General features: G+C 35.6%; 2 protein-coding genes across 3 annotated transcripts; one reads left to right on the top strand and one right to left on the bottom strand.

Annotated features, from left to right (window-relative positions):
* Nucleotides 1-557: 557 nt before the first annotated feature.
* Nucleotides 558-6,706, top strand: LOC148313629 (uncharacterized). The gene has a single exon (XM_088259699.1). It carries the CDS (start codon nucleotides 3,856-3,858, stop codon nucleotides 6,091-6,093), a length of 2,238 nt encoding a protein of 745 aa, XP_088115825.1. The 5' UTR covers nucleotides 558-3,855; the 3' UTR covers nucleotides 6,094-6,706.
* A 338-nt stretch (nucleotides 6,707-7,044) lies between these two features.
* Nucleotides 7,045-20,322, bottom strand: LOC148313628 (mitochondrial 2-oxodicarboxylate carrier). Of its 2 annotated transcripts, none has more exons than XM_088260408.1 (5): nucleotides 19,748-20,322; nucleotides 16,166-16,507; nucleotides 14,079-14,351; nucleotides 12,500-12,681; nucleotides 7,045-11,121 (listed from the first exon to the last, which is right to left on the bottom strand). In XM_088260408.1, the coding sequence occupies exons 2-5, from the start codon at nucleotides 16,502-16,504 to the stop codon at nucleotides 11,004-11,006; spliced, it is 912 nt and encodes a 303-aa protein (XP_088116534.1). In that variant the 5' UTR covers nucleotides 16,505-16,507; nucleotides 19,748-20,322; the 3' UTR covers nucleotides 7,045-11,003. The 2 variants fall into 2 exon arrangements, with proteins under 2 accessions (XP_088116534.1, XP_088116543.1); XM_088260417.1 differs by having other exon boundaries at nucleotides 19,977-20,322.
* Between the last annotated feature and the right edge of the window lie 57 nt (nucleotides 20,323-20,379).

Raw genomic sequence — 20,379 nt, 5'->3', positions numbered from 1 at the left:
TAGGCAGAGAGAATAGAACGCCACGCCAATCTGATATTGCAAACAATCTTCGCTTCTTCCACGTTTATTTACCTCCTCTCATACATACCTGTCGATTACTCCGACTCCTGCCTGACCTGACCACTTTCAAGTATTTGAAATACTTGATCACGCCAAATTTTTCTCGATCTTCCTCTGCTTTTATTACCAACCACATTCTCCTCTTTTTTTACTGTTCTTTCTTCACTCATTCAATTCACATGGCCAAACCATCTCAACACACTTTTCTTAATTAGATCTATAATGCTTATCTCAGTCTTGCAATCATTTCTTATAGCACTATTTAAACATCAATCATACATTGTTTTGTCGCACCTTCGTCTAGTGTGAACTAATTTTGTTTGGATAATAATTTATTGATTGTAAGATTAGATTAAATACGAATTAACCACATAATAAAAACTTTTTTTTTATTTTTAAAATAAAATACCTTATTTTTTTATAATACATTTATTTAATTTATTTATTCAAACATATTACACACATAATATTCCCGATGAATAATTTCCATTACTCATTTTGGGACATTGGAATGAGGTTAACAAGACTGAAAAACAGAAAATGAAAGTAACCAATAAGAAAACATAGGGCAAAATGTAAAATATAAAGCAATAAAGGGTACAGTAAATAAGTACTCATACATTATTCAAAAAACATACGGTAAGAAGCATGCTAAAAGGAAACAAATCGCTCACTGCTTTCAAGAACGTCATAAATAAAAAATCGTCGGTTGTGCATGTTTTCGGAATGCTCAGAAAATATACATCCCAGCAAAAGAGTCTCATTTTTAACTAAATATTTACCCGCTACAGGGCAGAAAGTGTTGTTTTTGCATTTTGAAGAAAGGATATTGTTTAATTATTTTTTTATATTTTTTTTAAATGGAGAAAAAACCTTCAGGTTTTATCTAAAAAGGTCTGTTGCACAGTAAAAAGTTCAGTAAGCGGCTTGATATTTATTTTTAAAACATTATATTATATTTTTAAACTTTAAAAAGTTCTTCTGAAAAATCATGTTTTTTTATTAATGATGTTCTTGAAAGGAGTGAGCGAAATGAAAAAATATATTACAAGTGATCACTAAGACAAATATCTTTCTATAAAGTATTTTTCCAAGTAATTAATTAACTTACTTAAATAAAATTGTTATGAGTCGGTTTGTGGTCATTGTCTGATGCGTAAAATGAAGGTCGATTAGAGTCAGGCTTTGGAGAGCTTTCGTAACAAATCCTTCGATTATCCACGTCCTTGTTTCACATATAACGCCGTGTCTTTTTACTATATTAAACATTTCGTAACGAAAGCGTACGATGACCTCAAATGTGACCTTTCGATAAGGGCTTTTTACCTAACTTTTGAATTAATCAGAGGTGCATTAGAAAAATTATTTATCAATCAAAAATTAAAAGAGATAGGAATTCGATGTATGACGGGGATTTGAATAGAAAATTGAACGGCTCGAAAAAGTTTTTATTTATTTTTATTTTATTTTATTTGAAAATTTTACGAACAGTTACATAAATTCATTTACATTAACGAGTAACACAAAACAGGTATTTGTACCATTCCAGTTACAAAATTTCACATTTGTAATTTGATAAAAAAATACCTGGAAGAGAAACGGGAGGGAGGAAAAGGGGAAAAGGGAAAGATCAACTCCAAGGCAAACTATGTGAAAATAGGGACACACCACGATATGAATATCGACTTACTATGTAAGCGATCTCAGTGCTGACAATGTCGAGTAGAACATATCAAAATTCATTAAATAATCATCAAGATAAATATAGAATTTTGATAAATATAGAGTTTGTTCTACTCGTGGGAAGCGCAATCAATTAAAAATATTAACAAAACAAAACGGAGTCCTGATACCAACAATAATGTAAAGAAGTGAAGCATGGAGCTGGCAAAAGAAGGATGAAAGTAAGTGTGCAGAAGGCAACTGTGCACCAAAACGACGCACATATCGCTCACTCCTTTCAAGAACGTCATAAATCAAAAATCGTCTATTTTCAGTTGTGCATGATTTCGGAATGTCATGAAAATATACTATATCCCAGCAAAAGCGGCATATTTTTAACTTAATATTTATCCGCTACAGGGCAAAAAATTTTGTTATAGCATTTTGAAGAAAAGCTATAGTTTAATTTTTTTTAAATGTTCTGAATATTTTTCAAATGGAGAAAAAACCTTCTGGTCTTACCTAAAAAGATCTGTCGCACAGTAAAAAGTTCAATAAGTTGCTTGATATTTATTTTTAATACATTGTATTATATTTTTTAACTTTAAAAGCGTTCTCCTGAAAAATCAAGTTTTTTGATTTATGACGTTCTTGAAAGGAGTGAGCGATATGTTCGATTGGTGAAATAAGGAAAGAATGCAAAGTTGGGATAAACATTATCGATAAATTAAGAAATGTGTATCGATATGGTTTGGGCATATTTAACGAATGAGTCCCCACTCTTGAGGCGAAAGTAGTTGGAAATGGAAGCAAAGGAAAACCGAGGAAAATTGGTATGATCAAGTATATCAAATACTTGGGCGTAGACATGCCAGACATCGGAATAATCGACGGTTATGTATAAGGAGATGCGTTAATGTGGAAGAGGCAAAGATTGTTTACAAAGATAGATTGATGTAGTGTTCTATTATCCTGCGGAGAAGCGTCATGATGTTGAGTTATTTAGAAAGTTATATCTAGGATGGATGGGCCATGTAAAATGGAAGGATAAAAATTGGTCATACAAGAACTATGTATGTAAGTACGAAAAGTCCATTAACTTTCATTAGTATAATTTTATGCAAATGAGAGTTAATTTGTGATGTGGTTTAACGATTAACAGATGTTAAAAGATTGAGATTATGTAATTTTTAGCGTGGTTTCAGGATTAACAGATAGAGATTATGCAATTTGTATTGTGGTTTAACGATTAAAATATGTTAGGAAATAGAGATTACCCAATTTGTATTGCGGTTTAACGATTAAAAGATTTTAGGAGATGGAGATTATACAATCTGAATTGCGGTTTAACGATTAAAATATGTTAAGAAATAGAAATTACATAATTTGTATTATGGTTTAACGATTAAAAGATTTTAGGAGATGGAGTATATACAATCTGTATTGCGGTTTAACGATTAAAAGATGTTTAGAGATAGAGATTACATAATTTGTATTGTGGTTTAACGAATTAAAGATGTTCATCATCTCCTGATGGAGTTTATGCATTTTGTATTGATGTTTATCGATTAGCAAATATGGTATGTAACGGTTTTACTCCTAGATATTTGTTAATCGAGATGGAGTTTACGTTTGTAGTGTAGTTTAGATATTACGTGATTGAGATTACGTGTTTTTTACGAAGGTGCCTCAAGCAGGAGTGCATCACGAACGACGGAACTGCGGAAGTGATGACAAAATCACGAATTTTGGCAATTGTCGTGAATTCAAATGGGATCGAACTTCGTGGAAAAGTAAAACTGTTACATAATGGGGCAATTTCCGAAAGTGGGCCAAACACCAAACCGCGCGTTTTAATTAAAGCGCTTATTGTCGGCTCATATGTAGCGTATGTGGTCGCATACTCCAGTTATCACATTTATGTCATTTTCTAATAATCACGTTACCACCGCAAATAAGGCAGTCCAAAATTGAATTTATCGGTCGTCGACAGACAGATCTGCCGCAAAATACGCTACTGATATAATTTATTCTGAAAATGTCAAACAAAATCGGCGCTCGGTGCACAAAGCGTTGGAAACACTTTCTTTCATCATATCGGAGTCGATCGACCGAAACCCTTTCAGGCGGGTAATGGCACTTTTTACGTGCGAAATTATCGTGTCGACTTATGCAACTCTCCAGTTTCTCGTTCATTTCTTCATGGCAAATTATCTCCGAGTAAAACCGTCGGGACATTATATCGTCGGACTTATTACGGTCTGGCACTCCGGCCCGTGGACGCGTTCGGTGTTTTGTCAGTTTCTCGTCGTGTCGGATAATGCTGGCACCGGGAAGTGCGCCATGAGAGTGATCCTAGTACTGTGCGTTCTGGCGCGGGTCGGGCTGCTGCTGGCCGTGCCCGAGCTGCCCTCCGGCGGCGAGCTGGCGGGGGCGCGCGAGCCCCCGGCCGCGGGGCGCGAGCTCGCCCCCGTCGTGCGCCGCAAGAGAACCTTCGGGGACGTGGTGTTCCGCGGGCTGGCCGACGCGCTGGGCTACCAAGTGGTGCGCAAGCCCGCCATCGTGCTGCAGCTCACCGCCACGGCGGCCGCCCCCGCCCCCGCCGCTCCCGCGGCTCCCGCGGCCCCCGCGGCCCCCGCCGCGCCGGCCCCGGCGGGCCCCGGACCGCGCAAGCGTCCGCCTCCGCCTCCGCCACCGCCTCCACCCCCGCCACCCCCAGCGCCACCGGCGCCACCGAAAGCCGCCATTCCTCCCCCGCCGACGGTACCGAGGGAAACGGTCGTCACTAATTTCTCTTTGAACTTCAATTGGAATAAGAATATTCCCTCTCCGGCGGCTCCGCCGGCCCCGGCTGCCCCAGCACCGGCCGCGCCCGCTCCGGGTAAAGGTCGGCCACCGCCACCGCCCCCTCCACCTCCGCCGCCGCCGCCCCCGCCCCCGCCCCCACCGCCGCCGGGAAAGAACCCCTTGCCGGGAAGTCGAGGAATCGCTAAATCCCAGCAGCCGAAAATTTATATCGATGCCTTTTACGATCACGGGGGTGGCGTTACGCAGAGACTCGCCGCGGCCGACGCGGACGAGTACAACCGCGACGGGAACGCGCCGGATTACGACTACAACAGGGAAGAGCCACCTTCTCCGGCGCCGCAGAACGCTCCGGATTACGAGGAATACGAAGACGATAGAAGAAAGCAACCGGAATACGCCAATTACGACGGGGAGGAATCGAATGTTCGTCAAAAACATTCTTACGATTCGGAACCAGACAGGAGCAAAAACGTAATTTTAAACGCTAAATTTGGGGAAGCGGTAAACTCGTTCTGGAAAAATAAGCAAAAAAACCATAGTCCTCAAAAATACACTACCTTCGTAGCCCACCCTCTGGAGCCCTTCGCCGGGTCCAACAGAGGCCCGCCGGCGCACGCCAACCTGAGTCCCGAAGGAAATCAAAACTTGTTCGGGAATAGATATCCGGATACCCCGAGACGGTTCAGTCATCGCGGACAGTTGTCGCAAAGCTTGTCATTAAACAACGTGCCGGAGTATCCCAAGAATAATATAGCCGATTCCGACAGACGCAAATATAACGAGGCCGAGAGATTCGACTTCAACATCGCCGAATTGGAAGAACGCAAACCGTCCGCGGAAAAAACTACATCGACGGAGGATCCTAATAAGCGCCTGGTGCCGAGGATTCTACCTCCGACGGAAAATAATCCGGGGAACATCGACACGGTCACCGTTGTCGTCCCTCCGATCTACAGAGTCCAGAAACCGAACAGGATCCACCAGCAAACCGAGGAACACAGGCAACTGAACGAATGGGCTCCGGCTCCGTTCGATTACGCATACGACGAGAGCGAACATCGCACTAAAGGGATCTTAAAACCGACCAGGGATGTATCGTATTCACTCAGTAACGAATACGGCGAGAAAATACTGGACAAACAGCCGAATAAAGAGACAAAAAAAAGTAGATCGGGAAGGCAGCGATCGAAGTCGTCGGATAAAAACTACCACTTCAATTTCGGCAACCCCGAAGACGATGCCACGTACGATTTCTTCGGGACCCAAAACAAAAAGTCGGACGAAGAAAAGGCCATCATTCGAGCCACGGCTCCGCCGCCCACGCCTTACGCGGAAATACAGAGACTGGAGAGCCCGGACAAGTGGATAGACGAAGAAGAGTTGAAGAGCAAGAGCGCCAAAATACGCACGCAAGAGTACTCTAACAACTTCGCGACGGTCAGCAGTCTCCAAGTCGAAGATCCGAATTACGACGGCAAGAAAGAAGACGAGCCCGAAGAGAAGAAAAAGGAAGTTCTCATGGCTCCGAGGAGAAGAGGAGAAAGAATAAGGCCGAGGCAGTAAATCATTTTTCAAGTGTGCCAGCAGACGGGCGCCGCTATTTTCTTATTATTGTTAAGTTTCGTTTTGCTCATTCTAAGTTATTTTACTCTACTTGTACATTTGATATAAATAAATTATATACTTTTTCATAAACTGTTTATTGTACCAATAATTTCACTTCCTCGTGGTACTTAAATGTAAAATTATTTGGAGCAAATACTTTTTTTGCATAACAGCTGTAAGTGACAATCGTGAGGAAAAACGAATAGTACTTTTGTAACAATGCTAGCGGAAAAAGTAGACTGAAACCAATCAACTACCTTCTATTAAATTTAACTAGTATCGTACTATTGTCATATTTGATTATTATTTATTATTGAAAGAAAACATTTATTTATTCATTAAACTTGTACAGAATGAATATATAATACATTGGCGTGCTTATTGTTATGAAGAGATATGTTACGGTCAACCAAAACCAACTAGTGATACTGATCAAAGCTTGTTTGTATCTTACAAAGCTGTTTGAAATAAGTACCCAAAAAGTTCTTGCACATATACTGAAAACAAAAACATTGATAAAGAGTTGCAGTATGAATGATCAAATAATTACATACAAAAATGTATATTTAGGGGTAGAAGGGGATGATTTAAGAAAAAGAGTATGTAACACATAGAAGTGTTTTAGATGTTTTTTGATGGTGCATATATGGTCATAAGAAAATAATTTTATGACATTTAAAAGCGGGAAAATCATCCTACATTACTTAGTGGATAAATGACTAATCTGAATCTATTTCAGAAAATAAAATCCGCTGTTATTACAAGCATTCGGAGAGTAATAATATTTTTCAGAGAAAAAAATAATAAAGGAAATGTAACTTTAAAGTTTGAAAAAGTACCAAAATATGAATTGATCCATAATTTATTTTTTTAAATGTTGAAAAACAGGTAAAAATTCCAAATAAATAATTTAATAGTTCAACTTTCAAATATAATATTTTATTCAAGACTAAAAAAACAAAACATAACACTTTATATAAATGGTAACATAGAACAGAAATATATTCATTATTCTTAAAAAAAATTCATGTGGAGTAAACAAAAAATACCATACATTTCAAAAAATTGTGGAATGTATAAGATCTGATGATGCGATGTCGATACAAATTTAAAAAAAAATATTAGCTTACAATATTTGAGATAAACAGAACTAGATCAATTACAAAAACAAACAAAAAAATATTGATATTAATTTTCCAAAATTTGACAAAAAAAGTTATGGAAATTTTCCACTACTGGTCTGTATTAAATAACCAGAAAGACCAACAATCCCAATTTGAATTAAAAATTCAATCACATCATTCAATTATATCATTCAATTACATCATTCGATTACATCATTCAGGAATTAATGAAACATGAAAATGGTTTCTTTTAGCATTAACCCTTTTACTGGTGAGTTGTAATGAAGATTTTAATTGGAAAAAGGGCAGATTTTCGTATTTTTGATAGTCAAATAATGCATTATTGCAAGGCATTATTAAACAACAATATTTTCCAGATTTTTATGATTTTTCTGTTTTTATTGAATGTTTAAACAAAGAGAATTTGTAACTTCTTTTAAAACTGAACTATGGCAAAATCAGTTAAAGCTATTTCTTGGCCGGAGTGCCCGTATTAGGTATGGGCATATCCGCAAAGGCATATTTTTTGCCCATATGTAATACGGGCAAATAAAGCAATGGGTGTGTAAAACAGGTGTGCAAAACAGTAATTTGACAAGACAGATAGATGAATTATTGATTTGAATAAAAAGAAATCCGTTCCCATTTAATATGACTTTATATATATCAAATTTACTTTATAAATCAAAATTAATGAATAATAGTTTTAAATAAGAAAAAGTATTAACCATAAATATAAAACAGACAGACTTTTAAATAGTAAGATGAATATAAAAAATAATTTATGTCAAGCCGAGACATTTCATTAGTGAAATTTATAAATAAATAATAAATAAAATAAAAATTCATTTTCCCTTACTTTCTAAGTTTTGTTTATCCTTATACAAAAACATCTTAGATTTAAATCAGACATTATTGAAAGGGACGGTTGATAAACAATCTCAGTAAAACATGAGACGATTGATTGAAATCATGGTAAAAAGCAAAGTTAAAAAAAAATAAAATAAAATTTATCAACAACAAAAAAGGTTTATCAAAATTTTAAAAAATGTGCACGTGTGTAGGGCAGCAATCATGATACCTTAACACAATGTCGTCTGGCAGTTTCTTCATCAACCCCGACCCTAATTATACTGAGAGAATCTGCCCGACCCTCAGTATACTAATCACAAGAAACCGCAAACCTTATTCCGATCTATAGCATGTTTGTTGGCGTCTCTTGCGCTCTACCAAAAGTAATCAAATAGAATAAGCGTCTCCCGCTCTCTACCAAAAGTGTGTAAAAGACGCTTTTAAGCGTTTTCCGCAAACAATGAGGTATCCATATGCTGTTTATAATTTTTACCCATAAATAAAATAAAATAAAGTTGAAAAAAGTTTACAAATATATTCATAAACTGTGGTCCATTTTTGGCTGAATTTGTCTCAAATTCAATACATAAAATGTCGTCATTAACCATAACCACATACATTCAGCTTGAGGTTTTTTTTTTTTAAATGAATAATTCACTTTTTGAATAATGGCAGTGTCACAATTTAATGCTCTTTAATAATGTTACGAGTTCTTACTGCAGTTGTCAGTTCCTTTTTTTTATAAACAATATTCAAAAAGAAAAAAATTCACAAAAATTATTTATGTGAAACAAATTCTTGAGGAAAAAAATAACATGCTACCAAAAATTTGTATAATATGGTATCTTTCGATTTGATAGCCGGAATACAACTGATGGTTTAAAAGAACTGTAAAAGAACGCTGGAGCTTTCCGGTACTATTTCTTTTTTCACATATTTTAAATGACAACAAAAGGCTTTGTTATATTTGCTGAGCAAAATGTGGTCTAAAATATTTGACAAAAAATTATAATGAGTACAAAAAAAGGAAATTAAACTTCAAAAATAATTATTTCAACAAACAACGGCTTAACAATCCAAAAAATGAACAAGAGGCTGACATCTGTCAAAAGGAAAGTATTAACAAATAACAGTTTGACAGCTGGAAATATTTCCACTTTTCCATAGATGGCAGTCTACAAGTCTCTATTCGCGCTTACGTACAAAAGCGGATAAGTTTAGCATTTAAACATACTAAAACATTTGGTAACTAAATAAAAAAATATATATCTACATTCAATTCACAAATTAATATTAATTTCATCGATAGATATGGCGAGTCAGTTTGTGTTAAATAACAAATTTTACTTGGTAAAAACCAGTACTCTATGTTTGATAATGGTGCTGTATGCATCAAACATGTCATAATAATTTTTTTTAAATTGCTATATTTATTGAGTAAAATTTAAATGAAAGAGTTTTATTAGTATTTTTAAAAAATTGGAATGTTCCTGAACACATCGAAATTGCTCTATACTGATTTTCTTAAATGCTACACAGACCTAAAAAAATATAACTCCATTTTAAATGCAAATTTGAGAATAAATGAATTGTCATGTTTTAAAAACAAGGTAGGTACAGTCCAATAAAATTTACTTATCCTGATATGTATAAAAATACTTACATTAAGAGATTGACAATGCTTTTATACAACAACAAAAAAAACTTTTTATACATATATAATTATAAAAAAATTATTGTTCTTTAATACGTACAACATGCATAACATTATTAGAAATTTTATAAAAAAAGTATTTTAGTATTATAATTCATACATTAGCAATAAATTATCATATATCTTCATTATTTAAAGTTTACTATAGTAAGACCCAGAGGAGTGCATTCTATATAGGCAGAAAAGCAGTGCCTACCCTGGAGTACTCCCGTTTCACATAGAAACACGACCAGTGCCTACCATGCCTTATCCTTACCCAACCCTACTCCCTACCCTGATTCTGTGCACGCCACTGGTAAGACCATGTATGTATTTTAGTAGAAAATCGGTATATATTTTTTATAAATATTACTTACATTCACATCTGCCGAATATATAAATGCAAAATACATTTACAAGATCTAATATCATTTCCCTGATACAAAAACTTCACACTAACTGAATTTGGAATTTGGCTATTTTTGGAATGGAACCTGGGATCTCGTGCATGAGCCTCACTAATAAGGCAAACCATTTAACCATATACATATATTGAACTCACTTTTTACACATTTTTTTACCCAGTGCAAAAAAAAAAACATTAATTTAACTATATTTCCTACATCCCTTGCATGTACTTACTACTCGGTACTATGCGCAGAGAGGTATGCGGAAGTGAGCTACGTAAATAATTTTTGTTACCTTTTACTATTAAGATTACGACGAAACCCAGTCACGGGTCAAATAAAATTTATGTGGAATAAACTTTGTACATATTTGTAATTTTATTATATTTTTAAATATGTTTCTCCTTCTGACTGTGCCATTTCACACTAAAGGTTGTCAATCATCAAGGCAATTTTTACTATCAACAGCGATTAAGTGATATGGTCGGAACACTTTCAAATTTTCAAGGCAGAAAATACTTCTTCGTCCTATGCTAATATTCTTAGAAAATCATTGAATTTGATATTTTCAGAAGGTCTTGCTAAATTTAATCAAGTGGAAATGTCTAAATTAAACAGCGAAATAACAATATGCAATTTCATAAAATATATAGTAACATGGTGTAACATTCTAACATTAAAAATTTTATAAAAAATATTGTTTGTATTAAACAATGTGTTACCAATATATTGCAGGCACTTAGGTCAGTATAAAATATACATCTTAATTGTATAAATATTTATGTATATTCCTTAATTGAACTTATCTTCTAGGAATTTATAAGCGTATTCATAGACCACCAACATAATAGCCCCTCCGGGTCCCAATCTCAGAACTTTGGGCAGAAGTCCTTTATACAATGCCGCAAAACTGAAAAAAATGCTAACAGTGAAATTCAAATAGAAAAAAGATGAAGAGAAGGGTATTTACAGAGTTTACTTTCATATCCCCATCTCAATGGATTTCATCATCCATTTTGAGATATCAACAACAGCAAAAAATGATATTTTATTCCTTACTTATTACAAGAGACTGAATGTATATAAATAAAAATGTAAGTCAGTTTGTTAAATATCTCAAATTTTCTCAAGTTATTCATCAATTGCTTGAAATTTTGACACAATACATATTGCATTAAAATATGCTCACGTTTTTATAGCTTAATATGTGACAGGTGTTTTTATCTGCTGCAAATACAATTATGTTAAAAACATATTTTCTGACCACAATAGCAGCGCTTACGTAACGTATACATTTTTTAAAAGAGAATTATTTTTATTTCATGGGTTAAGAAGCATTCTGTCCGCCATGAGCAATGTTTAGTATTGTATTGTTTTGTGCTGCCATTGTGGCCAGAAAATATGTTTTTAAGATATTTGTACTTGCAGCAGAAAAAACACCTGTCACATATTAAACTATAAAAACATAAGCACATTTTAATGGAATGTTGTATCATAATTTCAAAGCAATCAGTGATAGCATCATTACGATGACGACACACACACTCTATTTCAAGAAAAAGTTGTGGGTAAAACATAAAAGTAAATAAGTGCAGTTTTAGTGTTTCAATACAACCACAGATGGAAGTAAAAGTGCCATTTTATAAATGAATGTCACCGGGCTTTAGTTATAAGCGCGGCCGTTCATGTACTCCCATTCCCCTTTGAGGAAAGTTTTGTTTAAACAATCCTTTCCTCAAAGGAATCTTTTACTCGCACCCTTACTCTCTCTCTCTCACACACACACGCCCTCTCTTTTATACAACAGTATTCATAACACATATCGCTCACTCCTTTCAGCTACGTCATATATCAAAAAAATTGATTTTTCAGGAGATCGTTTAAACATATAATGAAATGTATTAAAAATAAATATCAAGCCACTTAATAAACTTTTTACTGTGCAACAGATCTTTTTAGGTAAAACCTGAGGGTTTTTTCTTCATTTGAAAATTATTTAGTGTATTTAAAAAAATAATTAAACAATACCTTTTCTTCAAAATGCAAAAACAACACTTTCTGCTCTGTAGCGGGTAAATATTTACTTGGAAATATGCCTTTTTTGCTGGGATAAAGAACATTTTCTGGGCATTCTGAAAACATGCACAACTGAAAATTGACGATTTTTGATTTATGACGTTCATGAAAGGAGTGCGCGATATGGCCACACTTCTGGACGGGTCAACAGCTACAGTCGCTCAACATTTTCAATGTTTTCCATTTAGCCAGTAATCAGTAAAATTACTCACCCTTCTTCCTTGTAAACTATACCAATAGACCTCATCGTTCCACGATACTTGATCTGCCCAGGAACCGGTTGTGGACCTTGGATCCTGCTCTTGGCAACATCAAATGGAATGTTGAAGATAGAAGCTAGCGTTCCTGACACGAAACCTATTGTCACTTTACGGAAGAACTCCTTCAAATGGTCCTGAAATGTATAAAATATCCAGCTAATGAATTATTTATTATATCCGTGTGCTTTAACAGATCAACTTTCAAATTAAGACACTACTATACTATCATTACATCACTAAGAAAATATATGAAATGATGTACACTTTATTCAGACACACAGGTCCATCTGCTTCAACAATTGTACATGCCTTTTTGGCTAGACATTCTCTTGACATGATTAGATTTCAGATTTCATATTGATAGTCTTTTTAGCAGTTAACCCTACTTTCATGATACATGTGTTAAAACTAGTTATCATTAATTAAAATCACTGATTTAAAAAAATAAATATTATAAGAGGTCAAGGGATCTTGCATTCCTTATGTCACTACGACCATATTAGGTTCTATTGTGACCTACCTCTGTGTCATAGCTCACTCTCAAGACCCCCTTTGCTGTTTCACCCCTATGCTGTTGGAACAGATTTCTTGGCTCTTGTCCATGGCCCAGTTTTTAAGGCTGAACTTGATAGTGCTGAGTGGTAGTCCGCATATGGGCTCAGGGCCCATTGGTGGCCTTTTAGCACCAGTTATGGAAAGTTTATAGGCAGTTTCATTGCCCATGACATAAAGTAAATAATATCCTTTTAGTTTCATATGTGTACAAATCTACCCTACTACTATGGACCATAAAAGCAGCAGAAAGTAGAGAAAAATTGACGCCTTCGAAATGTGGTGTTGGAGGCGCATGCTCCGAATTCCATGGACAGATAGACGTGTGGCGACCCACAACATCTGTGGCAACTCGACAATCGAACGAACGAGCATAACCGAACACCCTAACCGAGCCCGCAGCGAGCGGAAACCGGCCCGTCACATTTTGTCACCGCCCGTCCTCCGATCGACACGTCTTTCAACTGTTCTCACATTAGAATCACGCGATTATTCTTAAATATTTCTTGATTGTAATTTTATAGAACTGAATAAATTTGTGTTAAAAGTAATCCGCTTTCATCTTGCTTCCCTTCTGTTAAATTAAATTGGTGTTCAACTAGAAACCATAGACGCACCAATGAGTCCATTTGCCAGGAACTACACTTAGATGGCTTGACTCTGGCCAATATCTGTACCCGACGGATTCTCCACTTCTTTGGACACATTGCGCGTGGCAATGAGGATAGCCTGGAAAGACTAGTTGTGATCGGTAGCCTGGAGGGAAAGAGAGGGAGAGGAAGATCCCCCACACGATGGACCGATCAAATTAAGGCAGCAGCAGGCACCTCGGTGGTTGGAGCGCTACGTGCAGCGCAGTCAAGGGATAACTGGAAAAGAGTCATTGCTTCTACAAGGGTCACAACCCTCAGCAATGAGGAATAAGACGCAGAAGAACCAATCTACCCTATTCTTAGGTTCAATAAATCATTTCACTCACATCGTACTCGGGCAAGTATCCTTTAACGCTATGATAGAACCCAAAGTATATCATGTTGAAAGACCCGTTCCTTGCGATGGTGGCCGTGACCCCCTTGTTGAGGCCTTGGAAGCCCATCCCCTGGGTGCGGACTATCTCCCTGGTCACCGCCCAAGTACTCGGCATCTGCGCAGCCAGGGTCTTATTGGACTGTAGAGTGACCTTGACCACTTCAAACGGATTCACGAATATCGCTTCAGTTACGCCTGCACCCAGACCAGCTAGTGAAAATGTCTAGAAAAAATTAAACTAGCATAAAATAACATTCATCCATACTCCAACAAGTTAAATAATAATAAAAATTTACTTAAATATTTTTATATTTTTTTGATTTTACTTGGTAAATACCACTATTTTTTTAAATCTACTTTGTTCCCTTATACGGTGTTTAAAAATGATGTGGAATGCATCAAAGAAAAACCTTTCACAATGGATTTTAAGAAATACTGGTGTATACCAAATAAAATTTAAATTAAAAATGGATATATACATTTATTACCGCGAAGTAACTGCCGAATCAATTAACACACTTCGGACGGGAAAGGTATTTCTACCCGTTCGGCCGATTGATACTTAAGGGGGGGAAGGGTATTTTTACCTTTTGTGCCGGCCTCATTTCAAAGGCAGAAAAGAAAAATGTTTTAATATTTCCAATGTTTTAATATGAATATTCCATACCAGTCTCTTTCTTAAGGTCTTAACCATATGTCCATAATCAAATCCCATCGCCAGCGGTCCGCAAGCGTAAAAAATGTGTTAATTATTTTTAAAAAATACAAGAGTGCTTTAAAATAGGGTTTAAACACCCTAATAAGACAACGCAAAAACTGACGTAATATTGGTAAGATTGCAGCAAATATAACTCCGTGATTGGAAACTCAGAGACCTTTAATAAAATATTTAGTTTATACGCACCCAATGAAGCATAGGGCTCTGCATTGTTTAAAAGCAGTATTATCTTGATTATTAAATGCATGAAGAAAATGTGATCAATAAATCAAACATATTTTTTAATATTTTTCTAGTCCGCTCTCCTAAACAATTTCAATTTCACAATTTGTAAGCACAATCACAATATTCGCAAGTTTCATAATGCATATCTGTTGAAACTTTCTTGCCTTTATCAGTAAATAAAAGTACACATTTATAACTGGTATAATTTTGTAACATTATCGAGATTACTAGAGGGCTTCATCGGGATTACTTAACTCTATCAATAAATCATTGCTGACAGAGTTAACAATGAAGAGGACAATTATTACACGGAAAGTTAAAATAAAAATAACAGTCTGGTATGTTTTTAGAGTGTGTGAGATTTAACGCATTTGCTGCTCATTCAATTTTACATGAATTTGTGTAATATTGAGAATATAAACATAAATAATAATAATAATAACCATATCCGCTCCCTAGGTGGAGCATATGGAGTCCACAAACTGTCTCCAGGCTTTTCTGTAGGCTGCCAGCTCCCTTGCATCCTCCCAAGTCAGATCCGTGTCCCGAAGTTCTGACGAGAACTGCCGACGAATTGTCAGCAGTGGTCGTCCTGGGCGGCGCGAACCTGATGCCTTGTAAAAGAGGCAAGCTTGATTAAGGCTCTCAGGAGGCATGCGGAGTACATGGCCAAGCCAACTGAATCGCCTTTTCTTGACGACAGTTGTGACCAAGATTTGCTGCGTCCTACGCCTTATCTCTTCATTCCTCACAAAGTCAAACCACCGCACACCTAAGATTCTCCGCAAACACCTATTCTCAAAGCTTAGTACACGGCTGCTCTGGGCCCTTGTAAGGTGCCATGTTTCACAGCCGTATAAGAGAACAGGAGCAATGCAGGCATTGTATAGGCGGCATATTCATTGTATTATATAAACATAATATACATAAATACAATATGCCTAACGTATTTATTCCTAGAAGCCCTGAGGAGGGGCCACTCTCTTTATCACTCCAGATAAAGAGAGTGGCCATCGACGACTGCCATCTTCAGTCATGAGGAGCAGAAACAGAAGAAGAGAAATATAATATACATTTCAGCAAATCAAACATACCAGCGGAGTTGGCGTGGGAGATCCAAACAGGAACATTTTCTTGTACTGCTCAAAGCAAAAGAACTTCACCGCTCTCTTGGGAGTCTCAGCGAGAATAGGGGGTAGGATCCCCTTCCAGAACGAGAACATCCCCTCGTGCTTATACATCTTCTTCATGCAGTCTACGATGCCGTTGTAGTAGGTGGGGTCCGATGGGTTTCCCACTTTGTTAGTTTGTATTTGTAACCGGGTTTTGATCAGATCCAGCGGGTGCATGATGCACACTTCCACGAACCCAGCGCTGCCGCCAGCACCGATCTGCATGGCGGCTTGCTTCAGTAACTGTTGTAAGTCGGACATTTTCTGCAATAAAACTAATATTTACAATCTACATCGGAACATAGAGCTTGAATTCACTAGAATTCCACTAGACATCTATGGAGAGATGAAAGAAGCTTTTTATTGAGCAGAAACTCATTCATTTGTATGTGAGGTCCGAATCCTATATTATAATCACACACAGGAGAAACGCTGGAAAATATCCTTTTAATTTTTTTTTTTATTTCAGCTTATAATTTGACCAGTTAATTTTGTTCACAAATCTGTATATTTATTTTTTTACATCTCAACATAGATGAAGAAGAATATGGAAGTCTGGGCATTTAATGTTACAGGTGTGTAAAGTGATCACTAAAACCAGCCTATGACGTTCGTAAGCCCTGTAAATGCTCAGATTTCCATATTCTTCTTCATCTATGTTAAGATGCCAAAAAAAAATACAATTGCTGCCTTTAGCATTTTTCTGAAGGCGGGATAGAGGGTACATGATAAAACATAACACTTTTTTATAAATTGCCTGCAGTTATCGTGCATGTTTATCTTATTGGGTGGCTTTCGCTAATTGGGTGCAAATGTATGTCATCCATTATCTAAATCAATGATATTACGCCAATATTTTCTTTCTAATTGATTTAATCATCTTGGTAATTAGATCAAGCCGGTTGATAAATAAAAGTTATGTGATTCTTGACAATTAATTGTATTAATTTTAATGAATTTAATACTATAAATATAGATTCAGAATACGAATATAGATTCCACTACAATGTTTGCAAATGAATAGTAAATTATCTATATTTTCAAATGAGCAATAATCCTTTTTTATTTGGCTTATATTCACACTCGAATGGTCCATAAGGTACAGCATCGGGGATCAACACAGTGTTAGAATTTAATTGATAATACAACAGCACCAAAGTTTTTTTTAAAATTCAATTCATTTAACTAACTAACTAACCATCACTCCGCTTCTCTGCAGGGGTAGGCAGAGAGAATAGAATGTCACAAGACTCTATCTTTGCAAACATTCGTTGCCTCTTCCACGTTCATGCATCTCCTCTAACATACCCGCCGATTGTTTCGACTCCTAACCTGACCGCTTTCAAGTAATTCATAATTCAATTCATTTTCTAGGCATTATTACTTTTACAATCTTCAAATAAATAACGCAGTTCTCTCTTGCAGAGGGACTTACACTTACTATTTACTGTTCAGGTTTGTTGGTAGTATAATTTTTTTTATTTTAATTTTTTTCTCCTTGGATTCATATGTATATAATTCATTTAATTGCGAGGAGTACTTCATCGGTTGTCGAATTTCTGGCTGGGTATAAACTCTACTCATGTATAAATCAATACATAATATAGACGTGCCCTACGTAAAGTGCTCTAACTACATTTTTGTCAATTTTGAGATATTTGGTGTATGTTATCAACTGACCGTTATCTACAAATATAAACAAACAAAAAATATATAAAATAAATTACGCCTAGTTTTCAGGCGTATGAGACGCTATCTACATCGAATTTTCGAAATGAACTGAACTCCTAAAACGCTAACTACTTAATTTTGACAATGTTTAAAGTCTTAAAACGATTTAATACATTATTTTATGGTGTTTTTGAATGTATAATACTAGTTTAGAATTTCAGATAAAACCGTTAGTTAATAATAAAAAAATAAGTTGAAGACATATTCTAAGCTCTCTCCTGTAAAGTAACAGATTAGCAGATAGAGTACTTTACGTAGGGGCCGTCGATATGGTTCCAGAGTAACTAAAAGAGCTGTGCATTTCAGATGAATTGGTTGGTAGACGTCTTACGCTTCGATCGGCTACGACAGCTATAGGTGATCTTACCAGCTCGCAACATACATTTGAAAATTTCATATGCAATCCTTTATCTCCATACATAATTATTTTCACATGTACATTATTTTTAATTAGAGAAAAATGATTAAGTATTTACATATAAATGATTATGTAAATCCAAAATTATGGTTTTTGAAAGAGATGAATCTGTGTGTGAAACATTGGTAAATGGAGAAATTATGGAACAGGTAGATGATTTCATATATTTGGGAAGTATGTTTTCTAGGGATGGAAAGATTGATAAAGACATAGAAAGGAGAGCAAAATGCTGGGAACAAAGTGAATGGTGCACTAAAAACAGTTACAGCAAATAAAAATCAATCAGCGAAAGCTAAACTGGTACACAACGGCGTCCTGGTTCCAACTCTAATGTATGGAAGTGAAGCATTTAGTTGGGAAAAGAAGGATGAAAGTAGACTGAACGCAGTCGAAACGCGATCCCTCAAACCAATGTGTGGCAAAACGATGTATGTTAGATGTTCGAATGGTGAAATAAGGAAAGAGTGCAAAGATGAGATTAGCATTATCGATAAAATTAAGAAAGGTGTATTGAGATGGTTTGGACATGTGGAACGAATGAGTGGGGAAACAATGGTAAAACAAACTTATGAAGTGAATGTAGTTGGAAAAAGGAGCAGAGGTAGACCGAGAAAAACTCGGCATTATCAGGTATGTCAAATACTTGAAAGTGGTGAGGCCAGGAGTCGAAATAATCGGCGGGTACGAGGAGATGCATGAATGTGGAAGAGGCGAAAAAAAATTGCAAAGACAGAGTGGTATGGCGTTCTATTCTCTCTGCCTACCTCTGCCGCTAACGGCGTGGTGGTTAGTTAGTTTGATCATGTACAAATTTGAAAAAGTCAACAATGTATGATTAAACTTTAACTACTAGTTTAGACTTTTTATTGTTTGATAACCACGAAATATGTTTATGAAATATTTCGTTTCAAATAATTATGTTTCAATTCGAAATATTTCAAAAAAATCTTATTATGCTACAAATTTATAAACTGCATGATACTAAAATGCTACACGAAGCAGCAAATAGGTTAAGGTTGAACCAATTAAAATAATGACACGAGTAAAAATAAGCAGACCTTAAAATCACCTAACCCACAAAAACATTTTCAGGAAATCTTGACTTGGTACTAAACTATATAAAGTGATTTTAAGTAATAACCTTGGGGAAATAAATGAAAACTACCAATCAATAATAATCTCTAGCTCAAAGCGTTTCTTTTCCTTATAAAAAAACTTCAACGGTCCAACATTAATAAATCAATTTATGATCACGATCAATAGATATGAATCAATTAAAAGAATATATTTTTACGTAAATTATATGTCATATTTCTTATATCCGTATTATTAATCCTAAATAAAAAAATACTTACGAATGTTAGACCCGCTTCAGAATACCTGCTATTGAAACACTAATAAATAATAATGACGTTCCCAATATCACAAGGAGAGTGCCAGACTTTATAGCATTGATAATGTAGTAGGATACTTTATATGCTCTTAATCTGATAAGGATTTTTTATATCATTAAATTTACACAGCACACATACGAAGCGTGATAAGTATTATTTACATATATGTATTTAATATCACTATATTTACCCGTTTATTTGAATTTTGTCACTCAAACGTCAAAACAAAAACATACAAGAACCTAGTGACATGAATCGAATCACTAAAAAATAAATTACAACATCCTTGAAAGATTCAGTCTTTGACATAATAAAGTAGGGTTGCCTAATTCGATTTATTTCAAAAGTTATATAGTTTTTAATCATAATAAAAACGAATGTTGATTTCGATATAAATTTTATGAGAATTTTAATACTTGGTGTAAATAATAATCGCTACTTCAGATTTTCTTAGTTCATAAAGTTAACCGTAAAATAAACAGTAAATTTTGCGAAATACAGAACAGTAAATAACTAGTAAGTCGTGATCAGTTTCTCGCGAAGTACGGAGAAAGAAAACGTGTGAAATTCGAATTAGAAGAAAATTGTGGGAA

This window comes from Brachycentrus maculatus, unplaced genomic scaffold (genome assembly GCF_059751285.1).
Source record: "Brachycentrus maculatus isolate JH-2025_06_01 unplaced genomic scaffold, ASM5975128v1 h1tg000007l, whole genome shotgun sequence".
Lineage (NCBI taxonomy): Eukaryota > Metazoa > Arthropoda > Insecta > Trichoptera > Brachycentridae > Brachycentrus > Brachycentrus maculatus.
Note: the sequence above shows the minus strand (reverse complement) of the source record. Positions and strands in the feature narration are given on the sequence as shown.